This window comes from Phlebotomus papatasi, chromosome 2 (assembly GCF_024763615.1).
Source record: "Phlebotomus papatasi isolate M1 chromosome 2, Ppap_2.1, whole genome shotgun sequence".
In the NCBI taxonomy this organism is placed as follows: domain Eukaryota; kingdom Metazoa; phylum Arthropoda; class Insecta; order Diptera; family Psychodidae; genus Phlebotomus; species Phlebotomus papatasi.
The window spans coordinates 23356462-23375802 of NC_077223.1; the positions used below are offsets into that span (position 1 = coordinate 23356462).

The 19341-nt window shown below is 31.7% G+C and overlaps 1 protein-coding gene across 1 annotated transcript; it reads right to left on the reverse strand.

The window, feature by feature from the left end:
* Nucleotides 1-798: 798 nt before the first annotated feature.
* Nucleotides 799-16488, reverse strand: LOC129803127 (major facilitator superfamily domain-containing protein 6). Its single transcript, XM_055849478.1, has 9 exons — nt 16195-16488; nt 15832-16014; nt 5433-5782; nt 4883-5367; nt 4458-4826; nt 1833-2458; nt 1729-1775; nt 1152-1255; nt 799-1080 (listed from the first exon to the last, which is right to left on the reverse strand). Exons 3-9 carry the CDS (start codon nt 5716-5718, stop codon nt 898-900), a joined length of 2100 nt encoding a protein of 699 aa, XP_055705453.1. The 5' UTR covers nt 5719-5782; nt 15832-16014; nt 16195-16488; the 3' UTR covers nt 799-897.
* Between the last annotated feature and the right edge of the window lie 2853 nt (nt 16489-19341).

The window sequence follows — 19341 nt, forward strand, 5'->3', positions numbered from 1 at the left end:
CAAAATTTTGTAATTTGTTCTTAATTTTTGTTTTATCTGGCAAAAATGTACGAACAAATGACAAAATTTTACGAACATTTTTTGTGTGTTTATGAACAAATGTTCGTAAAAGTACAAAAAATGTTCGTCAAATGATCATTTTACGAACAATGTTTGTGAAAAAAGTACAAAATTTTACGAACTTGTTTTTGGGTTATACGATTCACGAGCATTTCGTAAGCCCTCCATAGGATTTCACAAACATTTACGAACAATTTTACAAAATATTTTTTTCTGTGTAGGCATAAAACACGATGCACGGATAGACACTAAAATCGCTTTTAGGCAAGATTCTTAATGATCTCATCAACTGTTCATTCTAATTTTCAGAAATGCAAAATCCTTCTGACTAAAATATGATCCTTATCTCTTGCATTTCTTTCAAATCTGATTGATAACACAAAAGTTATATTATTATCATTTATAAGCAATTGCAAGTTATTAAAATACAACCGAATTATGTAACAACCTCTTGAGATTCTCTTGAGATAAATTCATATCTAACATTAAAATGTTATTATCCTATTTTGTAAATATCTACAAATGGAACAAAAAAGTCTCAATAAATAAAATATTCTTCAAATTCCTTCTGGTCGATTTAACGTGCTCTCGAGCTTGTGCTTCGAGCATTCAACTAATGCAATTAATTATGCTGTTTTTAGAATGTTAATCAAATAATACAAACATTCTTCAATGTTCTGAAGTTGTCTTGCAATGTATCATTCAATAATATTTTTTTTAATAATATTTCCAATATTATTTTGGATATTATTTTTCCCTAAAAAACAATTAGTGAAATCTGCCTGTTTGGTGGTTAAAAATAATGCGAGTTTTTGGGGTGATTGATGGGATGTCCGTTTAATTCTGGAAGGGATTCCTAGGAGCACCGCCGGGAATATCCAAGTTGCCTCCAGTAGATTGATAGGAGGAACCATAATTTTCATTAGGATTAACTTCGTTGAGGCGAGTGCTAGACAGGGCACGTGGGAGAGGATTGCTGGGTACTCCATGTGGGGCCAAATGGGCAGCTTCCTCGGCCAGCTAATATATATCCAAAAACAAGTTAGAATCACTAGGCATTTGGAATTACCTTAGGGCCCTTGGGGATTTACCTGGCGAGGATCCTCAGTCATGGGAATGTCAGAGACAAATCCCTGTTCCTTACGGTAGAAGTTGATGAAGACAAAAGCAGCAAGGATGAACATGCAGCAGATTCCTTAAAGATATAAAAGCAAACTGTTAAGTTTTCTGCAATCTTTACGGCGTTATCACACTTGCACATTAAAATTTTAATGTGATTTACATTAATTGTCGCTTGTGAGCGTTCAAATATGTTATTTGTGTCTTTGAGTCACTTAATATTTAGAGTTTTTCTATTTATTGATAAAGAAGTGGACTTGGCCTGCAAAAAATAAGTTCAAATTTAACTAAAGCATAAATATTTTTCACATTAAAAAATTAAAGAGAAAATCGCATTAATTTTTCGCATTAATGCTATAAATCAATTTATATCAAATTTTCCGGGCAAAGTCTACCTTTTTATCAACAAATAGATCAAATTTTGAATATAAAATGATTCAAACACACAAATTACACATTTGGACTCTCACCAGCGACAATTAATGTGAATCATATTAAAATTTTAATGTGCAAGTGTGATAACACAGTTAAACTTCAGAGGAATCTTACCATAGCCTCGGAAAGTAGCCGTAGTTCCAAAATAAGTCACAAAGATCCTGTAAGAAAATTGTCTTAGATTGAAGGATTCAACATCCCAATGGGCTATTACTCACCCTCCAATAACAGCTCCACAGCCGCGTCCTAATCCATGATGCAGTCCCTGAAGAACACCCTGTGCAGAAGATCGAAGTGGCTGGGGAGTATTGTGTGCAATGTAGGAGCAACAGGCAGCCCATACAGCAGCATGTGTGATTCCCTGCATGAACTCAAAGGGCAACACCCACCAGGGATTCTTGAGGTAAGAGATGTACAGAAAGCGCAAAATGTTCCCAACCAAGCCCAGGCATAGCACCTTTACGTGTCCAATTTGAGCGATAAAGCGACAACTGAAGCAATAGGCAAAGATCTCACTGATGTGATTGATCACTGAAGCCACACCGAAGAGAGTCGGGGAACCACCATAATCCTGCAGATGCCAGAACAGGAACGTGAAAATCAGCCCAATACCGAATCCCATGAACCATGCTACGAAGAGAAAGCTGGCACATTTGAGATTCTTAAATTGCTTCAAAACAGTCATCCATTCGGGCATCTCGCGTGTTGTCTGGGCAAAAACTTTTGTCTGAGCTCCCAAGTCGGCTGGTAGAGGTCCTGAACTCTTAGGGGGCGCTGCTAGGGAAGGAAGCTGAAGTTGAGCAGCCAATTGATTCTGCATCTCATCCTCAATGCTCGGTTTCACCTGGGATGCAAAAAGGAAAAAAGTAAATGGTCAGTAAAAAGTCAAAAATGATCAGCAAAAAATTAGATTTGATCAGCAAATAATTCGAAATAATCAGTAAAAATTTTCAATTTTGTCAGTAAAAAGTAAAATTTTGTCAGTTAAAAGTTAAATTTGGTCAGTAAAAAGTTAAATTTGGTCAGTAGAATCTTCGAATTGATCAGTAGATGTATTCGAGTTTCTCAGTAAAAAATTAAAAAGTAATCAGTAAAAACATAAAAATGGTCAGTAAAAAGAAAATATGGTCAGTAAAAATATTCGAGTTAATCAGCAAAAAATTAAAAATGAGCAGCAAAAAAAAAATTAAAAAAGCAGTAAAAAATTAAAAATGAGCAGTAAAAAATGAAAAGTGGTCAGCAAAAAATTAAAAATGAGCAGTAAAAAATAAAAATTGGTCAGTAAAAAACAAAAATTGGTCAGTAAAAAACAAAAAATTGGTCAGCAAAAAAATTGAAAACGAGCAGTAGAAATATTCGAGATAATCAGTAAAAAATTAAAATTGAGCAGTAAAAAATTAAAAGTGAACAGTAAAAAATTAAATGTGGTCAGTAAAAAAATTAAAAATGGGCAGTAAAAAATTAAATAAGGTGAGTAAAAACTTAAAAGTGGTAAGTAAAAAATAATAAGTGGTCATTAAAAAAATTAAAAGTGGTCAGTTAAAAATAAAGAGTGATCATTAAAAAATAAGAAGTGGTCGGTAAAAAATTAAAAATGAGCATTAGAAAATAAAATTTTGTCAGTGAAAAATTAAAAGCGGTCAGCAATAATGAAATAAAAACAAAGTGGCTTTCAGCCTTTTGGTGGAAATTTATACACAAATTCCCTTCTGAGAGCCTCAGTGAATCTTGATTGACTTCGAAAAACTAAATAGGACTTGTACATACATACATACATTCGTTTTTACTGCTCATTTTTTGATATTTTACTGACCACTTTTTATTTTCTACTAACCACTTTTGATTTTCTACTGATCATATTTTATTTTTTACTGACCACTTTTTATTTTTTCTGACCACTTTCTATTTTTTACTAATCACATTTTATTTTTTACTGCTCATTTTTTATTTTTTACTGACCACTTTTCATTTTTTCTGACCACTTTCTATTTTTTACTGATCACATTTTATTTTTTACTGCTCATTTTTTTATTTTTTACTGACCACTTTTTATTTTCTACGGCTCACTTTTAATTTTTTGCTTACCATTTTTTATTTTTTTATTGCTCTTTTTTAATAATTGGCTGCCCAATTTTTATTTTTCACTGATCACTTTGCATTTTTTACTGACCATTTTTTTATATTTTACTGCTCATTTTTAATTCTTTGCTGATCACTTTTTAATTTTTTACTGATTATCTCGAATATTTCTACTGCTAGTTTTTAATTTTTTCCTGATCACTTTTTATTTCTCACTGATCTACTCGAATATTCCTACTGTTCATTTTTAATTTTTTGCTGACCACTTTTTATTTTTTACTGCTCATTTTTAATTTTTTACTGCTGTTTTAAAACTTACTAATCATTTTTAATTTTTTACTGACCAAATTGAATATTTTTACTGCTCATTTTTAATTTTTTCCTGACCACTTTTTATTTTTTACTGATCACTTTAATTTTATACTGATCATCTTTTACTTTTTACTGATCATGTTTTATTTTTTACTGATCACTTTTTATTTTTTACTGATCGTTTTTCATTTTTTGCTGACCACTTTTCGTTTTTAACTGACCGCTTTTAATAAAGTACTGGTCCTTTTTAATTTTTTACTGGCCTTTTGTTAACTTTTTACTGCCCTTTTTTATTTTTTACTGACCATTTTTTTTATTTTTTACTGATCTTTTCGATTTTTTTGCTGACCAAATTTGACTTTTTACTGCTCGTTTATTCAATGCCATGCAAAAATAGTATCATTCGTAAATTTCTCCGTCAATCGCTTCAATTAAATTCCCATTAAACTTACATCACTCGGAGCTTCTGCAGTTGCAGAAGGCTCCTCATAGTCGTACTTGAAGTTAATTTGCGTAGCCGTAATGAGGGCAGCCCCCATAAGAACTGAGAAGGTTGCAAAACAGATAGTGTAGTTCTTTTCCTCCTTTTCGGGCCCACAGGGATGATCAGGAAAGGCCGTTGAATGATCAAGCGCAATTCCCACAAAGAACATCGCCAATCCCCAGCCCAGTGATCCAAACATTCTCTGTCGTCCGTATAGATCTGATTCCTCGCCTAGGATTGTAATAACGGCAGAATCGGCGAGTGTAATAGCTGGAGCTGCAAAGAACTCTCCGATGATAACCAATAAGATCAGGAGAAAGAAAGCTTTTTGGATGTCCTGTAAAGAAATCATGTAATGTACAATTGAAGTCAATTGCAAGCTCAACTACCAACCTCTGTTCTGTAAACGATTGATGAGAAAAGTGGTGAGACCCAGCTTCCATGAATCTTTGCATTGTAGTTCGAGGCATAGCGAACATCTAGAGGGGACTGCCCAGCTTCGGCATAAGGTCTGACGGATCGGGTGATGCGTTCAAATCGCTGAGATTTAGCAAATGTCCCAAAACTCTCCTCAAGTTCATCGGCAGAACTATCAGTGATCGATCTCTTGAGAATACGTGGCACCTGTGGGACTTTTAGCTCATAGTCAGAGGCATTGCGTCTTTCCAGGCAACTGGTGGCTGGTGGCTGGATAAATCCCAGCGGAAGAGTGAACAGAATCCAACACGAGAGAGAAGCCAGCAGGAGAATCTTGCCTTTTTTGCAGCGATCTGCATAGCTGCCCCAAAATGGCGCTGATAGAAATTCCACAAAAGGACGAATACCGATCAATAGGCCACACTGCCCAGGATTCATTCCCATCTGCTTGAAATAAACGCCTATTTGGGAGAGTTGTTTTTTTTTAGAAAAGGTCATTAGGTGTCGAGAAGGTTTTATCAGTTACCCATCAGAGGAAAGAGGGACCCAAAGGCAGCATAGAAGAAGAAGTAAAAAGTCTTAACGAAAAGTAGTTCCTGATCTACAGAACCACAGATCATCTCGATGATATCATAGCGTCCACGAATTTTATGCGTGGACTCTTTCGGCTGTGGATATAGATTGGGATCAACCTCGCCTTCGGCTTCAGGGTCAACCATTGGTCTGGCTGACTGATAGTGAGCCGGCGGTGGACGTTGTTGCCCATATCCATCAGAATAGTCATCACCGTAGCCATCGTTCAGCTGCTGCATTTTGAACCTGGCTCGTTAAGAGCTACTTGGAAAATCTCTCTCCTATCAATTATTCTCAGAATGTCTGAAAGGCATTGAGGTACAAATTATTGTTATTAGAAATAAATGGATATAATTTTTCAGAAAAAATTGAAGAATTTGATTCTAATGTCGGCTTCAGACTTGAGGTTTAGCCCAGTTCCCGAAGGTCTCAAAAATCTAAATAACAAGCAATTTTAATGATTTTGTCAAAATCAATTGGATCATTTGCCCTTAATATCCAATTTTAAACAACAATTTCTTAAAAAAATCGTGCCTGATAGGGAATTAGAGGAGTTAAGCCAGATGGCTAAGCCTTAGGTCTGAAGCCCGTATAAGTTTTTCATATATTTTGAGACTTTACCCAAAGAAAAATATGAAAATTCTGCACAGAAAAAATATTTTGTAAAATTGTTCGTAAATGTTTGTGAAATCCTATGGTAGACTTACGAAATGCTCGTGAATTGTATAACCCACAAACAAGTTCGTAAAATGTTGTAGTTTTTTCACAAACATTGTTCTTAAAATGATCATTTGACGAACATTTTTTGTACTTTTACGAACATTTGTTCGTAAATGTTCGTAAACACACAAAAAAATGTTCGTAAAATTTTGTCATTTGTTCGTAAATTTTTGTTTGTCTGGCAAAAATTTACGAACAAATACGAACAAATGACAAAATTTTACGAACATTTTTTTTGTGTGTTTACGAACATTTACGAACAAATGTGTGTAAAAGTACAAAAAATGTTCGTCGAATGATCATTTAACGAACAATGTTCGTGAAAAAAGTACAAAATTTTACGAACTTGTTTGTGGGTTATACGATTCACGAGCATTTCGTAAGTCTGCCACAGGATTTCACAAACATTTACGAACAATCTTATAAAATATTTTTTTCTGTGTAGGGGAAACTTATGTAGGGTAGTTGTAAGCACAAAAAATTAAGTGGGAAAATTATTTTTTGCACTCTTTAGAATCGATAACACTTCAATGCTTGTGGATTATTACAAATTTACAAGTATGTCCAAATCTAAGATATTTTTTTGCAGGAGCCCAATTAATGGATATCCTACGGTTCGAAAAGAGTTAAAACTAATATGCTATCACACTAGGATTTTTTCAATTTGTAAATTCAATTTAATTTTCAGATGAACCGTTCCTGTGCATTATTTTACATTAAAACCAATTAAATTGTTAGCTCTTTATTTATTTAATAATATAAGCTACTACTTGGTCCTCAAAAACCTGTTTAACCCATTCCTTACCATGGTATTATACATCATACGCGATTTGAGTTATTTTAGATGATTTATTCCAGGGCAATTGATATTCGAATTTAAGTCGGGAATGGACTTTTAGTTACTTTAGTCCTTCAGTTATTTGGAAAAAATAGCCTGAAAGAGATGGGAATACATTTTGTTGTTCTTTTCTCGTTTCTCGTGAAGTCATGCAAAAATTTTCCTCAAAAAGGCGGACGGAAAATTCGACATTTCGTCAAATTTGTTAAAATTGGCCTTCATCCTCTTTCCTGATTTGAATTCTGGTTGAGAATGTGTTTTCTTGGATAGTTACTCTATCCAAATCAATACAGTTTGTAATGAATTAATGTACAGAATTTAAATTCAGTGTCCGTTAAGACGTCTGTTTGAATACCCCCATAATGGATAATTTTTTTTTCTTTTCAAAAAATTCATCTATTAATCTGTAGGAAACTAATCCCAAAATATGAATATTTTATCTCAAGTATTTCTGGTACATTGAATGGGTTAAATATGTTAAAATATCATAAATGTGGTTGCTCAAATTAATTTGAATTCAGCAAATTAAAATGTTAAAATCAGGGGCCCATCAAGCCTAATAAAAAGTGAAGCTATTTTTCACTTTTCCTTGTAAAAATTTTGCAGATATTGCACTGCGACCTAAACAAATTTGCTCATAGTTCTTGTATTATTTCGGCGAACATTATGAAATATGTATTTTTCGATGGCTTTTTATGCACGATTTCGAAATATATCAGACTAATAAGTCTATTCTCTTTAGGAAAAAACTTGCCAATAGTCTTCAGTGCCTCTATGCAAAAACGTATGGAAAAATGAAATGTCGAGAGACCCATGGTTAAAATTGTTCATTAATTTCAAATTTATTGTAGTTAAACAAGTAGTCTTTTGAAGAACATTGTTCTTATTAAATTTATTTACTTGTAATTAATTAATATTATTTGTGGCCAAAAAATAAAATAAGTACAGTGGTTTAGTGATAAACATGTACGGGAATGGAACTTCAATATCGGGAGTAATTTGCTAAGTTCCTCCAAAGCCATTCGAAGGAAATTGTTGTGCCCAGAAATCTCCAGTTTGTATGACTTCATATAGATTTTCAACAAGACTGTATGAGAGTCTCTTCATGAGACCCCTTGCCTACAACCCTTTCTTCTGGCCTTGAGGATCCTTCTGCATAACAGATAAGTGACTTATAAGACATTTTATGTACTATCACACATTTTCCGGAGTCATTTACAATAGAAAATCTCGCGGCACTATTTAAAATTGAGCAAATTTCTTGCAAAATGTGTCCCCGCTATGAGCAATATCAAGTAATTAGAAATACCAATGCTCAATTGAATTTAAAATTAAAACATGAAAAATCCTAGTGTGATAGCACCGTAGATTTCTCAATTCTTTGATTTCAAACTAAAAAAGAATGTTTCTATAATTTGTGTAAAATACTTCGTATCGCTTATTTAAAAAAAAACCCAAAGAACAATTCGCAGGTTATTCTAACAGATTGATTTTTTAATAAATAAAATATTAACTACGGAATTAATAGCGATTAGAACCAGTTAGGATTTTTGTAAGTATCACGAGTTTTCAAATGAATTCAAACTTGACAAAAATTAGTTCGGAAAATTATTTTTTTAAAGAACTTAGACCTTGTACCATTTTATACTTATTTATGAAGCTTTTAACGAAACTGTAAAATCCTCGAAACGTTTCACGAAACCAGACAAATCAAGAAATATTTAACGTTTTCTTACGTAATGGGAGAGAACTAAGAAATGTTTCACGAAATCCGAAAACCCAAGAAACATAAAAAAAACGTTTGCGAAACCTGAAAAGCAGAATAAGGAAGAGCCGTCATGTTTGAGACACCTTTTTATGTTTTAACTTTAGGCATTATTTTCAAAACTCAGATAATTATCTTGAAATTTTCTATACTGTTTAGTTAGTAAGGGAAAAGCACCCAGGATCGGAATGTTAAGAGACATGCTCGATATTTAGTTAAAAATATAAGCCTCAAAATACTATTTGGTATTTTTGTGTATGCTAATCGATATATTAGTGATCCATTTAACTATATCTGTGCGTTTGAACTTTAAAATTTTATTATAAATTAATAAAAAATAGATGTAATTGCTAATGTGTACTCTGTACCTCGGATCGTCACGAATTTAATCAGGTGTCTCACGGAAAATTGGTTTTATAAATTAAATCTACACTAATGCACTGTATTCTTGTAAGAATTAAATGGTAAGAAGTAGCTAATAATTTTTAAAAGTTTATTTTAATTGGTGCAATTATATGACAATAACTTGACGATCCGAGGAACACTGCCGATCGCTGGTGCTCTTCCCTTATACTCACTACATAGACTTTATTAAAATAACTGTGACATTTATTTAAATAATCAAAGAATAATCCACCGCGTCTCAGACATGCAGGCTCTCCCCTATTATTAGTAAAACATGTGAATATTGGTTCTATTCTGTCAGTAAAGTGCTAAAAACATGTTCATTCTTTATCGGAATAGTATCAAAAGTCATGCCTTAATCGTAAAGTTCGTAAATGATTTTGCTCATTGGCGTATATAGGGCACATGTTTTTCTGTACCACGTTTAATAAAACATAGTGAACAATGAAGAACCTTGGTTCCTGTTTAACATTTAGTGTATATAGTTGTTTAGTAAATTCGTGTAGTGAATGAATGAAAAAATGTTGATGCAAAAACGAATTTCGACATGAAGATTTCAATCGATATAAATATACATTCACGTACTGATCCAAATCCGAGGAAGTCTACCGTGATATAAAGCGGTACTATATGTGTGTACTTTCTACTCTGGCACATTGATACCGGAATATAGAATGTTCACTGCTTTAACCCTTTAACGGCGAGACACTTTTTACGGACTCAAAAATAAAAATTAAACTGAGAAACATCAATGATAAGTATTACATCTAACCTTGGAAAGTCCAACAGAGTCTAATTCGGTGTATTTTGTGCTTCTATGAACGATAAGGACAAAAATAGCCCAAAAATTTAAGTAATTTTTCTGACAATACCAATGAATAATATTTTTCGCTTTAAGGTGTCTACACATTATAAGAAATTTCTATCAAAAATGAGCTTCAAGAAGTGTTCTTCAAGAAAATTGCCTACACATTGGTGAGAATTTTTGACAAAAAGATGGATTCTTGAAGAAAATTTGTCTAATGTGTAGACAAATTTCTTCAAAAATCATATCCAATTGAAGGAAATTTCAATCAAGAATTTTTGAAAGAAATTATCGGCTACACATTGGAATAAAATTCATCAAAGTCATTCTTGACAGAATTCTTGAAGGAAACCATCACGATTCAAGATTGTTTTTCACGAAAATTTGTTATTTTCTGCTGGAAAAAGTGAGAAAAGCGTTTGGTGAAGTTGCTTGGGATAGTATTTAGTGAATTTGTGAAGAAAATCTTCTAAATATGCAAGGGAATAGTGTTTTTCTGGAGATGTCGTTCCTGGTGGAATCCAGCCCAGCCTTTGAAGGAACATTTCCTGTGATTTTCCTCCAGAAATTGCCGGAAGTTAATCCATCTGTGTATTCTTGAGGTGTTCCACAGTACAGTGGCCTCGTACTCCATGGATTGCAAGATGGAGGGAAAGGAGAAAATTTACGGGCACTTTGGAATCTCTGCCTTGGTTACCAATCAAAACCAGAGCTAACCAGAGCCACCGAGGAGATCTCAATGCAAACGAGAGCTGTCCGGAGCTACCAGAAGCCATCACTTGAACCCCCAGAAGAACATCAGAATGATCTTTTATATCATTCACTTTCTCAACCACTAGGAACTCTGTGGGATTGCTTCCTTTCGAAAACATCAGAACTAGATAGCCACATGCCTTCAATTCCTCATGTCAATGGAACATGGAACCCAGTAAATAAATCAGTAGTGGAATTATTTTGGAACATCCATGGAATTTTCACAGGAATATTCTTCTATTATATTAATTTTAAAAAAAACTACATTTTTTACATAATAGAGAAAATGTCCATTTCGGATGCCAACTACGTATAAAAAGGTAGCATTTTACGCCAATTTGGTATTTTACGCCCATTTTTTAGTTTTTTTTTCAATTTTTAACATAATAAAAAAGTTATCAACTATTTTTTTCTACTAAACGAAAGGTCATTAAATTCTCTATACATTAGTGTTATCACTTAAAATTAAAGTAAAATGTCAATTTGGGTTTTAAAGTGTGAAAAAATCAATTCATTCAATTTTCGAATCGAACAAATGTGATATGTCGATTGGCATTGACAGGTATCAAACGCAAAGCGTGAAAATTCCACGGCAATTACAGAATTTACCCTGTGGCAACTGTAGTGATGGGAAAATGTCAATCAGTTGGTGTGTGTCTAGGATGGGGAACTGGAAGGGGAAGAAGAAGAAGAAGAAGAAGTGAAGTGTGGAATGACGGCTAATTATCCGAAAGAAAATGTAGAAAACTTTCATGTGAAAATTGATTAATAAAAAGATATAATTATCGAAACAAGAAGTAGTGTTTCAGTGAAGTAGGACGGGTAACCACACCCCCTATAGGTCTTATATTATTTAGTTTTTATTATTTTCACTTTTTCACATATTTCTTATTATTATGTCTAACCAATTATCAAGCAACAAAACCCCTTAAAAGTTAATAGGTTATGAGCTCTCGCGCCAAAGAGAAGTTTGATGCATAATAAATTAGCATTTTATTACTTTTATCCAGGTTTTGCAACACTTGCAATACTAGAGAACCTGAAAAAACTATCAAGATATCAGTAATATTTCATAAATAATTGCAATATTCGCAAAATTTATATTCTGGATTAAATCGTGAAATTTTCTTTGATCTTTATAAAATATAAGCCATTCAAATGTCCATTACAGCTGTCAAACTCCATATAAAAAATACTAGCACTTTACGCCTATTTCGTATTCAATATCCAATTTTTAGTTTTTGATCCATTTTTTTAATTTTATAGAAGAGTTATTAATTATTATTAACAATACTGGTTATTAACTAGATATTACCAAATTGAAAACTAAACATATTTGCAGCCAAATAATAGCTTATCTATTATCGTGAAATCAGCCGGAATACTTTTGACATGCAAAATGATGACGTCACACGGTCGAATTATGCGGCTCTTATCCTGACTGAATTGAAAAATGAGTGAGATTTTGCTTTTTTAGAAAAAGCGCTATAAATTTGGAAATAATTTATATTCAGGTATAATATTCACAGGGAAGGTAGAGGGTTTCACGGAGTATCCGAAAAGCGAAAAAAACGAATTTTGCAAAAAATCGAGATAGTCGGATTATATTCTGAGTGGTCGATATTATACTAGATTTTTTTTAGTTCATTTATTTTAAACCGCTTGTATTATATTATAACATCCCCACATCAGATATATTTTCTACTACTAAAAATAAGCAAACCTAAATATTTAAAAATCCACGTAATCTTCTAAATTAAAAGTCCTTTACATTGCATTATGTTATTAAAAGTAGGAATTTTTAATAAATAATCATTAGAAATTACATAAAGGCGGGGCAATCATCTTCCAGATGGACCCCTTAATAAATAAAAAAAATTACATAAAGGATCTCTATTATGTAAAAAATGTAGTTTTTTTAAAATTAATATAATAGAAGAATATTCCTGTGAAAATTCCATGGATGTTCCAAAATAATTCCACTACTGATTTATTTACTGGGTTCCATGTTCCATTGACATGAGGAATTGAAGGCATGTGGCTATCCAGTTCTGATGTTCTCGAAAGGAAGCAATCCCACAGAGTTCCTAGTGGTTGAGAAAGTGAATGATATAAAAGATCATTCTGATGTTCTTCTGGGGGTTCAAGTGATGGCTTCTGGTAGCTCCGGACAGCTCTCGTTTGCATTGAGATCTCCTCGGTGGCTCTGGTTAGCTCTGGTTTTGATTGGTAACCAAGGCAGAGATTCCAAAGTGCCCGTAAATTTTCTCCTTTCCCTCCATCTTGCAATCCATGGAGTACGAGGCCACTGTACTGTGGAACACCTCAAGAATACACAGATGGATTAACTTCCGGCAATTTCTGGAGGAAAATCACAGGAAATGTTCCTTCAAAGGCTGGGCTGGATTCCACCAGGAACGACATCTCCAGAAAAACACTATTCCCTTGCATATTTAGAAGATTTTCTTCACAAATTCACTAAATACTATCCCAAGCAACTTCACTAAACGCTTTTCTCACTTTTTCCAGTAGTGAAACAACAAATTTTCGTGAAAAACAGTCAGAAGAGGTAGAGACTTGGAAATGATGGCAATCTGTCAAAAAAATTTTTGATGGAAAATAAAAAACCCAATGTGGAGGCATTTTTCTTCAAAAATTCCTTCAAAAATATGAATTTTTCTTTAAAAAATTCTTGAAATAATTCTTGATGAAATCAGCTCCAATGTGTAGACACCTTTAATGATAAATATTACGTATGAATATTGTAGTTTTTAGTGCCAAAAATGTTTTGCTTAAAAAAATTGTAAGTATAAAAAATAAATAAAATCAATTATGATTTTGAGAATTTAAAAATTCGCCATTTTTGAGTTTAAATATTTACTACATAGCAAATAGCTAAAGACTTGCAAAAAATATTCTAGATTCCTTCAACCTTCTACTTTACAATTATGTACAGACATAAGGAAAAAATAACTTTAGGTAGTCAGGAAAAATTATTTTCATTATGGGACACCGGTGTTCCAATCGTCCTTAAAGGGTTAAAGGTTAAGTTGAACGAAGGAATAATGTATATTAGACCATGCAAGTAGATTTGTTGCAGCGGTTCCGAAAAAGACAAATAATAATAATCTTAATTTAATCTAAATATGGTTGGACAATGAAGCATTGTGACCAGGGCAGAGCATTCTCATACATTTTCCGTACAAAAATGTGGTATATTTTTTCTTAAGTGGTTTTTTAGTTTTGGTATAAAACCAAATGCAATCATTTTAAAACTTTTACCAAATGAAAGAGTCTCTAATGTTATGTTATTAGCACAAAATTTATAATGATTGTACGAGGATAATAGTTCCTAAAACCTTTATGAAAAATACGTAAAATTCGCATTTTTTTGATTTTTTCCTAAAAATTTTCTATCTGTAACACCAGTAAAATTTTAAATTCAATAAAAATATATTCTCTGTATATGTGACTTCCATTTCGTGTTATATTTATTTTTGTGGCATCTAAAAAAGCTTAAAAAAATTATAAAGAATTTAAGAAAAATATACCATTTGTGAAGTAAAATGCTTCATCCGTTAGTTAATCATCCTAGATTGTGACGATGTTTCTTATAAAACATAAATGTCTAAAAATGATGTCAAGGAATCACCTTTACATGGATTTAAAATTGGAGTCTTAGCCCACTTCTACCGAATACTTCGAAATTCTAAACAACTGTGTTTTGTTCTTAGTATCCAATTCTAAGACTATAATTTTAAAAATTCTTTCCTTACAAAAATTAGAGAAGTTAAACCATATGGATAAACCTTAGGTTTGAAGGCCGTATTAGAGTGGAAATACCGAAATATCGATAAATCGATCGATTATGTAGTTTCTTTTTCAGATTTTATGCAATAAAAAACTACCAAGAATAAATTTACATAGTTGACTGACCGAAACGATTATTACAATAAGAAACCAACAGGATTATTTTGATTTCTCTTTCAGTTATAAAAATAAAATATTTAAGAAAGATTACGGAAAGACCATATACAAAGAAAAAAGTCTTCAGAGAAATAAGTTAAAACTTGTTTTTAATTTTTTAATAACTAAATTTTATTCGAAAAATCAATAGTTTCAAATAAAGAAAACTTTCATTTAAAAAGTATATTAACAGTGTTTCTAAAAGCGATTTTACCTCAGACTTAAAAAGATGAGAAATTTTAAATATTAACTAATCATTCAAAGAAGAATGAAGTGCCTTTCTGACGTAGAATCTTTGAAGATATTTTCCATGAAAGAGGTTTCGTTAACAGATAATTTGTAAAGTTATAAGGTAAATAGTTGAAGTAAATTCCTTCTATAAAATATGATTTCCAATATTATACTAAATTGTAATAATCTTGGTTTTGGGATAAACTTTTGAAGTACTAATATAATCTCTATGCTCAGAAAGTTAATTTCAATTAAATTACATTAGTTTATATGGCTTTTGTTAATGGAACAATATCAGTTTCAGACAAACTTGCAATTAATTACAAAATTCAAGTTCACTATCCTTGGTAATATTTATTATTTAATTTATGATAGATGGGTATTCCGATTCATATGAAACAAAATATCTAAAGTTTTGAGATGTCGCTTTTGTAAGGATTTCATTAGTTCCATTGAAAAACAATTTTCATTTTCGTTAATTTCAGAATTTTTGTCTAACTGAATACATATGTTTCGTATATAAAAGGAACTATTAGAATTTATATAGAAATTTAAAAGCCTAAAAACGAACGTACTGGAATTCAGATAATGGTGATGACCTTTGCAAATACAACATCACTAACTCTATTGATACATTTCCTCCCAATGTGTCCTTATTTTACGCACTTCAAACAATTCTCAAAATTGTGTTCTTTTTTTTTAATAAAAATAAGAAATGTGCATTAACTTGATTACTTTCCATGTAATTCCACTATTCATATTGACTTAGAATCAATGGCAGAAATCCTTTTCAGATTTACAGAGTGCTTTTTTGAGATTCCCATGCGTTGAAACTATACCAACTAGTTGATAGGTATATCTTTACTCACTTTTGCTGAGCTCTATATGTCTCTGTATGGGAAGATGAGGAAGCTTTTAGGCATCCATCGTGAAATAGTGTGTGGTCATAGAAGTCGTCCTTTCAGCTTTCAGTTGGTTCCGAAATCTTTTTATCCTCGCCTTTGACTCAAACAGTGCTTGAGTAGTATAGAGGTAAATTTTCCTAGAAATCACTTTTGAGATGACATATAGTAAATATGTGAATAAAAACGTAGACATAGTGCAGTATCCTTGCAATACTGTCTTTATCAAAGGGTTAATAAAATATAAGATTAAAAGTAAAAAAATGGAGACTGTTACGCAAACAGAAAATTTTCTACATCAAATATTTCTGAAGGAGTCTGCAAACTTACCACTTTTCACTCACACACAAAAATGGCTCTTTTGCGAAAAGGAAGTTGATTTAAATAAAAAATAATAGAAAAATCACAGCTGAAGGAAAATATCCTGAGGAAAATCTTTAGGGAAATTTCAAATGCTTTTCTGTACTTTAAGTCCAAAAAACTTTTGCAACACCAACACTTTTCTAAGAAAGCCAAAATGAACCAAAAAAGCCTAAGGTGGATTTTGTGTAATTGAATGTGAGGCAAAATCGCAAGTTTAGTCAACGGCACCACAATTGCGAGTGACAGATGTAGAAAGAATCGATAGAATTTATGGAAAAGTAAGGATGAAACTGCGCGTGCTTCACCACCAATTTTCTTCACCTCAGCTTTTTGGGGTTGCTTTTTTGAATTTTCATTCACTTCGGAGCTTTAGATAAAATCGCTGACCAATGGCAAGATATTGAATGTTGTATTTAAATATTTACAGAAATATTAAAATTATTTTGTGTGTTGTGTAAAAAAACTTTTAAATCTTAACTCTAAATTATTGGAAAGAAAATTTAATATGAAGATATATTAACGAATTCTCTCAAAGCAAAAGTTTTATTGATTCGTTTTTTTAGTTACATGTATATGCCCTGCGATTTAACTCTCCAAGAGATTACAAGATCTAAATCTGATTTAAAGCCCAAATAGACTCAGATTGATCTTCGTAAAAGGCAGTAAAGAATTTTAGGTAAAGAAAATTTATACAAAGGACCTCTAATCGATGGTCCTAAGCCCTCAGTCTACGACAATTTGGGATAAATCTTTACTGCCAAATTTTACAAGCTAAATATTCCCTAGGATTAACCTTAGATTATGTAAATTAGGTTTACCAAATTTTCACCTTTACAATTCTCTAATTTTTGTAAAATAAAAGATTAGGGCAACTGTACTAAATTTCGACATAATTGCATGCAAACTCCAAAGTCTTAAGTTTAAAATGTAATGTTTTTATTACAACTTAAATTTGTCATTACTTCTTTTTAAGAAGTGTTGCTTGGAACCTTGTAGACGTTCTATCCTCTTTGTTTTCTCTAAAATCATTCTTAATACATTTTAAAATAAATAAAAATACAAACATAGCTTTGGGTAATATTTCGGCCACTGGTTCTCATTGTTGTTTGACCTTCCGGAATCCTTCCAAAGTCTTTTACACATCATCTAGTTCGGCGAAGCGACATTTTTTATATTTTTAGTATTGTATAATCTCTAGAGAATGCAAAAATTAAAAATTCACGGAAATCTTAGGAACAAGAGGAGTAGTCGAAATTGCAAGCTGGCCGGATTTTGGTACAGTTATGCTAGTAGTATAACCCTCGTATCCCACTTGCTCATTAAAATTTTAGAACGATTCACATTAATTGTAGGTAATGAACATTCAAATGTTTGATTTGTATCTTTGAATATATTTGAAAATGTTTGGATGGTTTGCAAAAGGTGGTTTAATGCCCAACGCACAATAACTTTTGTTTAGTAAACATGGTTTTGCTATTTCAATGAGAATGAGTGAGATCTAGATCTAGTCATCTCGCTCATTCTCATGGGAAACCTTGAAAACATGTTTACAAACAAAAGTTATTGTGCGCTGGTCATAATAAATAATGTTTTCTCATTAATAATGATATCGCAATAATTCTTAAAGTCAATGTAAACCAATTTATCGAACCAAGTAAGCTTTTTATCAATAAATACACAAAATATTTTATCATTAGGTTATTCAAAAACATAAATCACACATTTGAACGTTCATGAGTGACAATTAATGGGAAACGCATTAAAATTTTATTTAACAAGTGTAATGACACCGTGAATACATTATTTATAAACTTGATGTAGATGTAGGAGCTGTAATCCTTTCCTTTCAAATCCAATTTATGGGAAAATGGGGCACTTTTGAATTAGAGCAGCTTTGAAATTCGGCTTTTTCTCCTATTTTTTTTAATTTTTTTTTATTTCGTTATACTTTGCTTCGCAATTATTTTTTTGAGCTAAATTATATCATAACAAGGTCCAGTTTCATTTAAAAATAGGAGACAAAGCTCAATTTCAAAGTTTTCCCAATTCAAAGGTTCCTCACTACCCCCTATGTGCAAATTTTAGTCTTATTAACTTTCTTATTAACTTCTAAATAATACATATTTTCCTTATATCTTTTCGTCTTATATAGATATCTTCTTTCATATCTTTTGTTGGAGTACAAAACTGAAAAGAATTTTGTGTTTTTTTTTCTATTTTTAAGTAATAAATTTTATAAATTTGTCTTTGAACATTTTGTTTAATTCTATAAAATATACATACTATATGGACCCAATGAAATTCACTTCAGAGGGAGAATGAAGTGGGTATAGGTAGGTCCGAACAGCCTAGAATTTCTTTTTGTCACGTTAAAATCACGTTAAAAAAAACGTTCAAAGTCCTGAAAGCCAAAACTTTGAATTCTTCAAAGTATTACAGCTATTCCTAGAAAAAAATTTCTCCTACAATTTTCTAAAATTTTCTCCGTATAATTTCATTCCTTTTGGGATTTTAAATTTTTGGTGATTGTGGTTTCGTAATTTTGGCTTTTCCTGATTTTGGTTTTTCGGAATTTTGACCAACTCGGGATTTTGACTTTTTGGGATTTAGCTTTTCTATTTTCTTTTTTTTATATCTGGTATATGGTGGTATTTAATAAAAATTATAAATTAAAAGAACTTGAAAATTTTAATGAATTAGGACAGATTCTGTTAAAGCTCAAAAAATCTACTTGTCAAAGAAAAATTTTTAAAAAGTGTTGTAATTTTTAGCAAGATCCTTGAAAAAATTATCATCGATTTAAATGTTCTTCTATTTTACGATTATCCACGAAAACCGTTTTTTTTTTTTTATAATTATAAATATGTAGCTCAAAAAATTGTTTTCTTTTGGGTATCAGAAACACAAAGGGATGAGAGATTTAAGGGGTTACATGAACTGAAAAGCTAAAAAAAAAAGAAAAAAAAACATGTTTTCTCTATTTTGGTTTTAGTATACCAAATGATTTGTTTTATATAATTACTTTAACATATAAAATAAAGACTTCTCAAGAATATCTTTCCTAAACTTTTGATTCTAAAATGTTTCAAATTCAGCTATCTCTATAATACGATT